At 42.1% G+C, this 14,358-nt stretch overlaps 1 protein-coding gene across 24 annotated transcripts in view; it reads right to left on the minus strand.

Annotated features, from left to right (window-relative positions):
• Positions 1-14,358, minus strand: part of LOC135516325 (discs large homolog 1-like protein) — a 200,974-nt gene that overhangs the window by 132,199 nt on the left and 54,417 nt on the right. For 13 of the 24 annotated variants that reach the window (XM_064940526.1, XM_064940584.1, XM_064940619.1 and 10 more), the window contains exon 5: positions 5,975-6,136. The exons of the other annotated variants lie outside the window; for them this stretch is intronic. In XM_064940526.1, coding sequence (XP_064796598.1) covers positions 5,975-6,136 — 162 coding nt within the window. The remainder of the gene's footprint in view (positions 1-5,974; positions 6,137-14,358) is intronic. 24 annotated transcript variants of the gene reach the window in all.

Consider the following 14,358-nt stretch of genomic DNA (forward strand, 5'->3'; position numbering starts at 1 on the left):
ACATAATAAAACAATATATGTCGCTGTTGTTTGTCCATAAATCATAAAGGTATACAAGTTGATGTTTAGATAAAAATATTTATTACATAAAAGAGTGTCTCATTACGTAACACTATTTTAAGTTCCTGTAAAGTTTTATTCCCCCATGACGCATCATCTAGAGTAGTCATTAAAAGAGCACAAGTTAGGTTAATTTATTTGCTTCTATGTCTTCAGAATTAGGTTCTTATTTTCAAACACCCATTTACCTCACTTGGCCTTCTCAATACCAAAATGTCTAAAAAGCTCAAATGGGGGAAAAAGTCTGATTTAAATTTGATCCTAATTTTATTTGTATTTTTTTTTTAATTAAAATTAAATGTCAGTGTTACGTTTAACTAAGTCATTTTCATTAGGGGAGCAAAGTTTAAAATATTTTAAATTGATTTGTTAATTTTTTGGACTGTTGCAGTAATGAGAATTGTGGAAATTGTGGTAAAATGCATGATATGATCAAAAAATTATAATAATTCTAAAATAGATAAGTACAGATCCTAATCTCAGTGATCAAAGAGGAAATGTAGTAAAAAATTAATTCAGAATTTGAGTCATATGTCAGTTTCATGAGAATGACCCGCCTATAGGATGTGTCCAATTACACATGACGCAGTGTTAGCTCTCAACTAGGTATTGTTCAGTCCTTTTTTCCACATCAAAGCTCAGTGAGCATACACACAATGCATCTACTATGCCGAGTCAGATGAAACTTAAATTTCAACTCACTGCCCAAAGCAGCAACACAACACAGAAACAGGCACCGGATTTACTACACGACACCCTAACATACACAAGTGTTCCCAGAGCCCCCTAGGACAACATCAATCTAAATGTATACAGCGTCAGAAATAAACATTATCGAAGGGTATTAAGCTGCTGTTCTCAACCTTCTTTCAAACTAAATGGCCTAAGTTGGGAAACAATGAACATGCCATGAGAGTAGGGTCATGTAGCTTACACCACACACACAGGTTTTGTTTTCCCTCCCTAATGCGTCGTATGAAATGACTCACGCAGCCCAGCAAAGCATTCGGAGGGAGGCTGGACCTACCAGCAGGCGCTGGTGTAGCCTCTTGGTCCTCCGCAAGGTGCCCATGATGCGGCGGCCCATCTTTTTGGCGTACCACACCGAGTTGAGCATGCTGTTGCTTGCTGCCACTGCTGCGTGTAGGTGCTGTGTCGACGCTGCTAACGCTGTTGCAGGCTTAGGGGGTGGTGGTGGTTGGAGGGGAGAGGACAGGACAGGAAGAAGGTGGGAGGGGGGGCTTCACTCTGGCTTCACTCTAGCTCGTGTCATCCGCCCTACCCTCCCCCTCTCACTCTCACTCACAAACACAACGGAGGCTGCAGAGGCAGCGTCGGTGGGTGATGGAGAAAGCAAGAGTTGGATTCTTGACCGAGGTCGCAATAGGATGGACGAATGGACTTCACCTTTTTACCCCCCAGATGAGAGGGTCTGAGGGAGTCCAGAGGAGCTTAGAGGCTGCTTATCGCTTTCACTCACTCTTTAACGGGCACTTAAGTCTGCGCAGTCGTCCAAATTAGAAAGCAGGCTCTGGACGTGACGGGAGAACCAAATCACCCTCTTGGGGCGGATTAACCTGTGGTGAAGGAGAGAGCAGCATGTTCATCTGATGAGACGAGTGTCTGTCCTGGTGCACAGAGAATGTCAGACTGGTGCAGGGGATGGGAGACGGCGAGAGAGAGAGAGAAAGGGGTGTGTGTATGTGTGTATGTGAGTGAGAGAGAGAGAGAGTGAGCTAGAAAGATAGCTGTGTCCAAATCTTCATTTCTGAAATACTGCTTTATTAACCACTTCTTCCCCTCAAGCTTTCCTCTCTTCAATTCACTCCCTCTCTTCAGTCTCCCACCCGCCCTCACAATTTCAACGGGTTAGTGCTTGGTCAGATCCAGATGTGTTCGATGTCGTTTTCATCCTTCGGTTCACATTCTAAAAATTTGTCAGCAGGGGAAGCTCACATTCGGATAACGCTGACTTAACGCTCCAGTGATGGACCGGGGAGAGGGGGGAGGGAAATGGGTTGGCAGTATTGAGCCCAGCATTCCACCACAAGGGGAGCAGAATGCTCTGGAGATTTCTCAGGAGTCTCATCCAAGAAAGCATTAACGTCTATAGTCTCGATTCTAGAAGTCCTAACCACATTGCCAACGCTTACAGTGGCTTATTGCAATAGTGCAAGCATTGACGTGCATGGGTTTTCTTTTGGCATTGTTTCGTTTTTGGCTCACATAACCCTGGTGTGAAATGGAAAGTATGTACAACAGTCACTACAGCATAGTGAAGAAATGCAAACTAATAAACACTATTTTCTTTGGTGATAGTGTTTTTACTAATAACAAATTACTGAGTTCACTTTGGATATCACTAAAAGCTGAATGAATACAGACATTCATTCAGCACATGTACTGACTGGGTTGTAAATCTCAGGGGTGGGATGGGACCCGTACTAAGTCTATCCCACTTTCCTTCTGTAATAGAAAGCCTTACTAAATATGTCCTTTTCATAGGTTAAGCACTCTCCCCCCCTGCCTTTTTCTTCTCCTTCAATTGCTCATCCAAGGACCTCCATTTTCTTGTCAGTTTTTCCTTTGGTCCGCATCGGCATTCATCTCTTGCGTTGCCATGGCGCTGCTTGAGCTAGAGAGGGAGGGATGTAGAGGGAGAGAAACATACAGTACTCCCTTTTCTACTCTCCTCCGCTGTGCCATCACTTTTTCCCTGCTTTCAGTGTCTTTCTGGGACAAGAAATTCCATTCATTTCTGTTATCAGTAGCGAAGATAGCGGCCACCGACGTCACTGATGGGGAAAGGGCAGCTCACGGTAATGCCACTGATGAATTGTGAGAGAACAATAGACTGAGGGATGGGAAATTGCATTGCCAAGGTTTCTCTGCGTATAGCCCCCTGCTGTCATTACAGTCCTCATTATCAACGTACAAGCATACGTGCACACACGTTTATTGGGTATCGGCTAAAGGGATGTATGGCCAATAGACAAATCTGAATATCTATTCAAGAGAATGGAGGTTCATCATATTTTCTAATGCCATAAAAAACCTGCAAAATATATTCAATGATCTACAGTACCAGTCAAAAGTTACTCATTCAACATTTTTTCTTAATTTTTTTTTACTATTTGCTACATTGTAAAATAGTGAAGACATCAAAACTATTAAACAACACATATGGAATCATGTAGTAACCAAAAGAGTTACTACATGATTCCAAATGCTGAGCACTTGCTGGCTGCTTTTCCTTCACTCTGCTGTCCAACTCACCCCAAACCATCTCAAATTGGGTTGAGGTCAGGTGATTGTGGAGGCCAGGTCATCTGATGCAGCACTCCATTCCTCTCCTGCTTGGTTAAATAGACCTTACACAGCCTGGAGTTGTGTTGGGTCATTGTCCTGTTGAAAAACAAATAATAGTCCCATATCGTATCGCTGCAGAATGCTGTGGTAGCCAAACTGGTTAAGTGTGCCTTGAATTCTAAATAAATCACCAGCAAAGTACCCCCACACCACCTCCTCCATGCTTCACGGTGGGAACACATGCAGATATAATCCATTCACCTACTATGCGTCTCAAAAGGATTTAGCTGTTGGAACCAAGAATCTCAAATTTGGACTCATCAGACAAAAAAGGACAGATTTCCACCGGTCTAATGTCCATTGCTTGTGTTTCTTGGCCCAAGCAAGTCTCTTCTTATTATTGGTGTCCTTTAGTAGTATTTCTTTGCAGCAATTCAACCATGAAGGCCTGATTCACGCAGTCTCCTCTAAACAGTTGATGTTGAGATGTGTGTTACTTGAACTCTGTGAAGCATTTATTTGGGCTGCAATTTCTGAGGCTGGTAACTTATCCTCTGCAGCAAAGGTAACTCTGGGTTTTCCGTTCCTGTGGCGGTCCTCATGAGAGCCAGTTATCATAGCGCTTGATGGTTTTTGTGACTGCACTTGAAGACACTTTAAAAGTTCTTGAAATGTTCCGTATTGACTGTCTTCATGTCTTAAAGTAATGAGCCTACCAGATGAGCTAAATAACTTCTATGCTCGCTTTGAAGCAAGCAACACTGAAGCACGCATGGGAGCATCAGCTGTTCCGGATGACTCTGTGATCACGCTCTCCGTAACTCATGTGAATAAGACCTTTAAACAGGTCAACATTCACAAGGCCGTAGGGCCAGACGGATTATCAGGATGTGAACTGTCTGTAGCCATGAAGTGCTTTGAAAGGCTGGTCATGGGTCACAACACCATTATCCCAGAAACCCTAGACCCATTTGAATTTGCATAACGTCCCAACAGGTCCACAGATGATGCAATATCTATTGCACTCCACACTGCTCTTTCCCACCTGGACAAATGCAACACTATTTGAGAATGCTATTCAACACCATAGTGCCCTCAAAGCTCATCACTAAGCTAAGGACCCTGGGTCTAAGCACCTCCCTCTGCAACAGGATTCTGGACTTCCTGTCGGGCCGCCCCCAGGTGGTAAGTGTATGTAACACATCTGCCCCTCAAGGGTGCGTACGCAGTCCCCTCCTGTACTCCCTGTTCACCCATGACTCCATGGCCAAGTACGACTCCAACACCATCATTAAGTTTGCCGACAACACAACAGTGGTTGGCCTGAACACCGACAACAACGAGACAGTGTATAGGGAGGAGGTGAGAGACTTGATTTTACGGTGGACTGTCATTTCTCTTTCGTTATTTGATCTGTTACCATAATATGGATTTGGTCTTTTACCAAATAGGGCTATTTTCTGTATACCACCGCTACCTTGTCACAGCACAACTGATTGGCTCAAACGCATTGAGGTAAGAAATTCAACAAATTAACATATAAGGCACACCTGTTAATTGAAATGCATTCCAGGTGACTACCTCATGAAGCTGGTTGAGAGAATGCCAATGGTGTGCAAAGCTGTCATCAAGGCAAAGGGTGATTACTTTGAAGAACCTCACTTTTTTGGTTACTACATGATTCCACGGGTGTTATTTCATAGTTTTGACGTTTTCACTATTTTTCCACAATGGTCCAAATAAAGAAAAACCCCGTTTTTTTTTTACTGGTACTGTATGTGCCATGTCTCTGTATTATATGGTGGGCTTGTGTAAAAAGGATGTGAGCAGAGGATACATCTATCTTGCTTGGCAGTCGATTTACCAATTGTACATTTCATCCACTCACCTATGAAGTTCAAATCACCTCTCATTTCATGACAAGCGGAGAAAACTGTAGCCTAAATTGCAACCGTCTGAAAAGCTCATTCTAAGGGGAAGATCAGAAGAATTTCCATCTCACATGGACTAATAAAGTATTATTTCTCAAATAAATGTTCAAGTGTCAGCAAATGTGGGGTGAACATAGCCAAAATAGGCAGCTGTTTTCGTCAGGGTCGGGAGGATCCATTCTATTTTCACACCATGCGCTATCTTTTGACAATTGAGACAATGAAACATGTCAATCAATTAATCCGACAGGAAAAGACTGAGGTCACAAAACCATGTGCATGCCTGCGCAGGCATTAGTAAAGCCCAGAAGATTATATGGCATGAGCATGATGGCTCAGCTTCAGTACAAAGAGAATTGTTTGCCATTTTATCTGAAAATGTATCTTAATAGGAGAACAGCCATGCTCTACTTAAAGCAAAGGTGTACAGATGTTGGTCTGGGAAGCTCATTCACAGTATGGAGTCAGCCATCTTGCGTTGCAACACATAAACAGCCTCTCGATGTTGGTGATCGGCAACTTTGTCTCAGTCAAAAGACAAAATGATTGGGGTAAAAAAAAAAAATCAGCCACACTAATAAAAAGCGAATTAGCTCAATGCCAAACGCAACTCATAGCCCTACCTCAAAAGTCAGCGGAGCATCTAAGGGTGAAGCTGGGAGAAGGTGGGTTACCTGGAATGGCGCCTGGCTTGTGTGGTAGGAGGTTGAGGAGGAGCAGGTGGGAAGGAGGGACGCCTCGTGGCTTTGGGAGTATGGGGCGGGGGCCAATGAGGGTGGGAGCTCCTGCTGCCCTAATGTGGACGGCCCATCAAAGATGCATTCCAGAGAAGCTACCTACAGAGGGAAGTAGGGGCACGGCACTCAAAGGGTTACCATACAGTACAATAAAAGGACAAAAGAGAAAGCAAGAGGGGATGGAAAGAGAAGGGTGGGGGGGCAATACATAAAAATAAACTGCAGAGTGAAATGAGGAGATGTGAGGAGAAAGAAAGTAGAAGACATAGAAGAGAAGGTAAGAAAAGGTTAAGTAAGGGAAATAATATGATGGGTTGTCTGCGTACACAGAGCACCTAGCATAGCAGTGTCATGGAGAGCTACTGTGTCTGCAGTTTCTTGTAGTGGACTGCCAATATCTAGCAACTGATTCATACAGTGCATTTGGAAAGTATTCAGACACCTTCACTTTCCCACTTTGTTACAGCCTTATTCTACAACAGATTAAATAGCGTTTTCCCCTCAGTCTGCACACAATACCCCATAATGACAAAGCGAAAACAGATTTAGACATTTTTGCTAATGTACTAAAAACCAGCGGTCTTAAGGCACTGCATCACAACGCTAAAGGCATCACTATAGACCTTGGTTTGATCCCGGGCTGTATCACAACTGGCCGTGATCAGAAGTCCCCTAGAGCGTTGCACAATTGGCCCAGCGACGTCCGGGTTAGGGGAAGGCTTGGCCAGGGTAAGTAGTCATTGTAAAATAAGAATTTCTTCTTAAACTGACTTGTCTAGTTAAATAAAGGATCAATTAAAAATATATATATATATATATAAGTATTCAGACCCTTTGCTATGAGACTCCAAATTGCTCAGGTGCGTCCTTTTTCCATCATCCTTGAGATTTTTCTACAACTTGGGAGTACACATGTGGTAAATTAAATTGATTGGACATGATTTGGAAAGCACACACGTCTATATAAAAGGTCCAACAGTTGACAGCGCATGTCAGAACAAAAACTCTAACCCGGAAGCTTACAAGAAATCCTGCTAACCCATGTGACGAACCATCAAAAAGACAGTGTCAATACAGGGCTAAGATTGAATCACACTACACCGGCTCCGACACTCTTGTGGCAGGGCTTGCAAACTATTACAGACTCCAAAGGGAAGCACAGCCGCGAGCTGCCCAGTGACACGAGCCTACCAGACGAGCTTAATCACTTCTATGCTCGCTTCGAGGCAAGCAACACTGAGGCATGCATGAGAGCATCAGCTGTTCCGGAGTACTGTGTGATTCAGCTCTCCATAGCCGACGTGAGTAAGATATTTAAACAGGTCAACATAAACAAGACTGCGGGGCCAGACGGATTACCAGGATATGTGCTCCGGGCATGTGCTGACCAACTGGCAGGTGTCTTCACTGACATTTTCAACATGTAATACGAACACGTTTCAAGCAGACCACCAAGAACACTAAGGCTACCTGCCTAAATGACTACAGACCCGTAGTACTCAAGTCCGTAGCCAGGAAGTGCTTTGAAAGGTTGGTAATGGCTCACAACACCATTATCCCAGAAACCCTAGACCCACTCCAATTTGCATACTGCCCAAAAAAAGATCCACAGATGATGCAATCTCTATTGCACTCCACACTGCCCTTTCCCACCTGGACAAAAGAAACACTTATGTAAGAATGCTATTCATTGACGACAGCTCAACGTTAAACACCATAGTAAACTCAAAGCTCATCACTAAGCTAAGGATCCTGGGACTAAACATCTCCCTCTGCAACTGGATCCTGGACTTCCTGACGGGCCGCCCCCAGTTGGTGAGGGTAGGTAGCAACATATCTTCCACGCTGTTCCTCAACACCGGAGCTCCAAAGGTGGAGCGAGCACACCCCCATTCTCATCGATGGGGCTGTAATGGTGTCCACATCAACAACAAACTAGAATGGTCCAAACATACCAAGACAGTCATGAAGATGGCATGACAAAGCCTATTCCCCCTCAGGAAACTATAAAGATTTGGCATGGGTCCTCAAATCCTCAAAAGGTTCTACAGCTGCAACATCGAGAGCATCCTGATTGGTTGCATCACTGCCTGGTACGGCAATTGCTCGGTCTCTGACCGCAAGACACTACAGAGGATAGTGCGTACGGCCCAGTACATCACTGGGGCTAAGCTCCCTGCCATCCAGGAACTCTACATCAGGCGGTGTCAGAGGAAGGCCCTAAAAATTGTCAAAGACCCCAGCCACCCCAGTAATAGACTGTTCTCTCTTCTACCGCATGGCAAGCAGTACCAGAGTGCCAAGTCTAGGAGTTTTTTACCCCTAAGCCATAAGACTCTTGAACAGGTAATCAAATGGCTACCCGGACTATTTGCATTGTGTGCCCCCCAACCCCTCTTTTTACACTGCTGCTGCTACTCTGTTTATCATATATGCATAGTCACTAACTATACATTCATGTACATACTACCTCAATTTGGCCGATCAACCAGTGCTCCCGCACATTGGCTAACCGGGCTTTCTGCAGTGTGTCCCGCCATCCGCCACCCACCACCCCCTCACGCTACTACTACTCTCTGTACATCAAATAAGCATAGTCACTTTAACCATATCATATGTACATACTACCTCAATCAGCCTGACCAACCGGTGTCTGTATGTAGCCTCGCTACTGTATATAGCCTGTCTTTTTACTGTTGTTTTATTTCTTTACTTACCTATTGTTCACCTAACACCTTTTTTTCACTATTGGTTAGAGCCTGTAAGTAAGCATTTCACTGTAAGGTCTACACCTGTTGTATTCAGCACACGTGACAAATAAACTTGAATTTGATTTTCGAAGGAATTGTCTGTAGAGCTCCGAAACAGGAATGTGTCGAGCCACAGATCTGGGGAAGCATCCTAAAGAACACAGTGGCCTCAATGATTCTTAAATGGAAGAAATGAGGAACCACCAACACTTTTCCTAGAGCTGGCTGCCCGGCCAAACTGAGGAATTGGGGGAGAAGGGATTGTCAGGGAGGTGACCAAGAGCTCCAGAGATGGGAGATCCTTCCAGAAGGACAACCATCTCTTGTAGAGTGGCCAGACAGAAGCCACATCACAGCCCACTTGGAAGTTTGCCAAAAGCACCTAAAAGACTTCTCAGACCATGAGAAACAAGATTTTGTGGTCTGATGAAACCAAAATGTAACTTGCTGGCCTGAAAGCCAAGCATCATGTCTGGAGGAAACATGCACCACTCATCACCTGAGCAATACCATCCTTACGGTGAAGCATGCTGTGGGGATGTTTTTCAGCAGCAGGGACTGGGAGACTAGTCAGGATTTATGCAAAGATGAACAGTTTAAAGTACAGAGGTCATTGAAGGTGGACCTTCAGAATGCGGCGAAGGTCCACCTTCCAACAGGACAACGACCCTAAGCAGACAGCCAAGAATGCAGGAGTGGCTTCGGGACAGGTTTCTGAATGTCATTGAGAGGCCCAGCCAGAGCCCGGACTTGAACCCGAAAATAGCTATCTAACCTGAGAGCTTGAGAGGATCTGCAGAGAAGAATGGGAGAAACTCCCCAAATACAGGTGTGCCAAGCTTGTAGCATCATACCCAAGAAGACTTGAGGCTGAAATTGCTGCCAAAGGTGCTTCAACAAAGTACTGAGTAAAGAGTCTGAATACTTATGTAAATGTGATAAGTTTCATTGTTTTATAAAATTGCAAAAAATTCAAAAACCTGTTTATGTTTTGTCATTATGGGGTTTTGTGTGCAGATTGATGAGGGACATTCAAATCCATTTTAGAATAAGGCTGTTCCAAAATGTGTAAAAAAAAGTGAAGGGGTCAGAATACTTTCCAAATGCACTGTACGTTGAGCACTCGGACAACACCGATTTAACTTTAAGCAATTAGTCTACTTAATTAACAAGGTCAGAACAAGGCAATAATAAATACTGGCTAACCCATAGGCTCTCCAGAACCATTATTGATTGTACCGTTATTAACCTTAGACAATGTAGAGGTTACAAGAAATTGAATAGAGTTGTTGAGCTCTAGACAGAACATCAAGTCACTTTTTAACTACTAGATTAAATTCTAGACAAAACATTGAATAAACACCCAAGAGTGTTGTCTGAGCAGACTCATAACAAAGGTTTCTTTAAACGAATGGGCAAGTTTTTTCTCACAATGGGTCATTAAAACATGGCATGACACACCTGCCATAACAATTTCTGACCAGGCTATGTATGTTTATGACAAAATTACTTCACTGTCGCTACCACTGGCTCAGCCAACAGGAACGGACAATGCAATGTATGATAAGATGCATGATCAACAGTTCATCTGTATGATTTCAATTAAATACAGACTGTAAACCTTATGAGCAAGAAACAGGACCATTTAACAGCGATCAATGTTTTAAACTGGAGGCAGAAATGTGCAAACAATTCAATAGATGACAATATGGTAGAAACAACGTAATGGCTTGATTTGATCTCTGGATGGCAGCAAAGAGTCATCAACTAGCAGGTAAAGTGACTATGGCCCAGTCCAGAAACAACCCCTTGCCTTATCCATGCACTTCATGTAGATTTGAAAGAATGATATAGGTATAAGCAATATGATAGGAGTTGCACGCGTCCTTCTTACAGATTAAGTTGTTTTTTTGCCATACTGGCTTATACCTATCCTTAGGCTTCTGAGTGGCGCAGAGGTATAAGACACTGCACTGGTTCGATTCCAGGCTGTATCACAACAGGCCGTGATTGGGAGTTCCATAGGGCGGCGCACAATTGGCCCGGTGTAGGCCGTCATTGTAAATAAGAATTTGTTCTTAACTGACTTGCCAAGTTAAAAGGTTAAATAAAGAAATCTGCTGTAAGTGACAAAGGGGAACAGGGGCATACAATAGTAAATTATGCTACCATGGATGTTAAGTTAAACTGAGTCCAAACATTATATAGTATCATTGTTATAGGCTCACAGGCCTAGGATGCCATCAAGCAGCCATTGCACCTCCAGGTCTAAGTCGTGCTCCAAATTATGGTGATAAACATTACAAAGAGACTACACTAAAACACACAGAGCAGATGAAGAACCTTCAGGTCATAGCAACTTATGCTAGACGAGGGCAAATCTTGAGCTACAAAAAAGGACACAGCAATTGCTATATGGCTGGAATTGGGCAAATGATGCAGAAACTCTAGCTTGATGCTTCAGTTAACGTTTTTCAATGTCAATGTATAAGGTAGGAGCTGAAGACACATACCCAAATATGTGACAATGTACAAACTATAAAACGAATCGACAATTAACTTACTTTTTTTCATAGTTTTTCTTGTAATTTTGCTCAATTTGGAAATAACATGTGACTCGTTTCAAGAAACTAGGCATATGTCGCGCATCACTACTTCACAGGAGGCATTTGAATGTAAACTTTGTTTTTATTCAAAATGCATTTTTTGGCAGAAATGCCTTCTGGAACATGTTAACTTTCATGTGTCTTAATAACAAACTTGCATGCCTTCTGTAAATACGAATACAATTGTTAAGTTACGAGCCTAGTTTTAACCACGGAAAAAGACAGGAATATTTCCGCTAGCCATGATTGGCTGAGATAATGGGTGGGCTGGACATGCCGAGAGATGAGTTCGGATTGGTCTGCCGTGTAAGCGCACTTCTGTCTATAAGATGAGCTGGTCAGTATGTGTCGGCAAGCCTTTTTAATGCTGCTTTTTTGAAAGATATCACGTAGTAGAACTGCAAAAGTGTCTCTCCCTGAAATCAGTGGAATGCCCGGTGGAATTAGAGAATGATAGCTAAAGAGATTAACAAAATTCTGCCGTTTGATTGCAAATATGAAAAGGGAGTCGAAAAGAGAACACAGAAGGCTGTTGTATAAAACACCTGCTCCAGATTACATCTTCAAACTAAAGGAACCATGGTATCCATGACAGAGGGGAGACGCGTCCATCCATATATACAGGTAAAATAATCTAGCTAGCTACAATTTCTGATTTCAAAACGCTTATAATTTTGTCAGAAAGTCATTTTCATTTCAAGTTAAAGCGTACTGTTAGGTAACCATTTCACTGAACCTTCTGTATCCTGTGCATGTGACAAATAAGCTCAGATTTGATTTGATATAGTGTGTGTTGACCAGAGACGGTAATGTGAAGAACATGACCTGCACCAAAGTCAAATGAGGAAATAACGTTAGGCCAACGAGAGTGTCCAAATCCTAAAATCCTCATCCAAGTTCTAAAATACATAAGTTATGCTATTTTGGACCACCAGGCTGCTGATGTCATGCAGCCTGTAGTTTGTGTGTTTAAACTTAATGACAAGTTTGATGTCGGACGACAATAGAATGTTCATGTCACTGCGACAATTGTTGATAGATGTAGTATAAACCAGCATTTAGGCCTGAAATCTTTGGTTGTTTAGTACATGGCCTCACATATGAATCCTTAAAGAGATGGGTGGGGCTAAGGCCTGAGAGGGTGTGATGCTGAATGGGTGTAGACAAAGCTCTCCAGTAGGTTCTCAAAAGTGGGGTTACAAGTTTGGCAACTTTCAAAGCAGTATTACTTTCGCATTGTTACTCAACTGTATTGTATGATATTCCATTTTCTAGCTCCGAGTCTACTTTCACCCAATGTAAAAAACACAACTTCAAATTTTGCTACACAAGACCGAATTGAGCTGGGTTTAATTTTTTGGAAGTTGGACGATGTCTGTCTGGTTAATGCACTGCAGGGGAATCTCACATGTGAACATGAGCGAAGACAAGTATGTATTAGTACATGTACAGTGCCTTGACAAAGTATTTATGGATTTCTTCACATTATATTGTTACAAAAGGGGAATCAAATAGGTTTGTCAACAATCCACACAAAATACTCTGTCAAAGTAACAAGATTAAGAATTCATAACTAAATAGTCATTAAATAAGTATTCAGACCCTTTTGTTTAGGCTATCCTAAATTAGTTCAGAAGTAAAAATTGGCTTAAAGGTGCAATATGCAGAAATCCCTCAACCATTTCTGGTTTGCTAAAATTCTAATAGTTAGCCTAATTTCAGTTTGTGTGACAAAACAATCCAGTGTAGAGAATCATTGTACTATCTAAACTGCTGTGAAATATCTTTTCAACAAGCAAAAATATTGCATTGTTTGAACTGGTGTAAAAAACTAAATTAAAAGATGCAAAAACAAAACTTAAGGGGAAGCAAAGAAATGGTACACACAGCAATTCTAAGAATCGGTAGATCTTTTCGATCAATGATAATTACAGATCAATAACTTACATTTATATCACCCAAAAGTTAGATATTGCAGCTTTAACAAATCGAACATATCACTGAGTATCTGCTTCCTTATTTTCAAGTATGGTGGTGGCTGCATCATGGTATTGGTATGCTTGATATTGGCAAATACTGGGGATTTTTTCAGGATAAAATAAACAGTCTGCTTTACACCAGAAACTGGGAAAGGAATTCACCGTTTAGCAGGACGATAACCTACAACAAAAGGCCAAATCTACAATGGAGTTCCTGAGTGGCCAAGCTGCAGATTTGACTTAAATCTGCTTGAAATCTAAAGCAAAATTTGAAAATCAAATTTGACTGGTCACATTCACATATTTAGCAGATGTTATTGCAGGTGTAGCAAAAAACCTGTGTTACTAGCTCTAACAGTGCAGTAATATCTAGCAATACACAACAATCCAAAAGTAAAATAACGGAATAAAGAAATATATAAATATTAGGAGAAGCAATGTCAGAGTCTGGTGTGTGGGTGTGTGTGTATATATCTAGACACACACATCATTCAAGAGTTTATTTATTTTTACCATTTTCTACATTGTAAAACAATAGTGAAGACATCAAAACTATGAAATTACACATATGGAATCATGTAGTAACCAAACATGCGTTAATGGGGAGGCAGGGTAGCCTAGTGGTTAGAGCGTTGGACTAGTAACCAAAAGGTTGCAAGTTCAAATCCCCGAGCTGACAAGGTACAAATCTGTCGTTCTGCCCCTGAACAGGCAGTCAACCCACTGTTCCTAGGCCGTCATTGAAAATAAGAATTTGTTCTTAACTGACTTGCCTAGTAAAATAAAGGTCAAATTTAAAAAAATAAACAAAATCAAAACATATTTTATATTCTTCAAAGTAGCTACCCTTTGCCTTGACAGCTTTGCACACCCTTGGCATTCTCTCAACCAGGTTCACTTGGAATGCTTTTCACACACACACTTCAAAAGTTTGGGGTTACTTAGAAATGTCCTCGTTTTCTTAAAATCCATTTTTTTGTCCATTA

This window comes from Oncorhynchus masou, chromosome 3, assembly GCF_036934945.1.
Source record: "Oncorhynchus masou masou isolate Uvic2021 chromosome 3, UVic_Omas_1.1, whole genome shotgun sequence".
Lineage (NCBI taxonomy): Eukaryota > Metazoa > Chordata > Actinopteri > Salmoniformes > Salmonidae > Oncorhynchus > Oncorhynchus masou.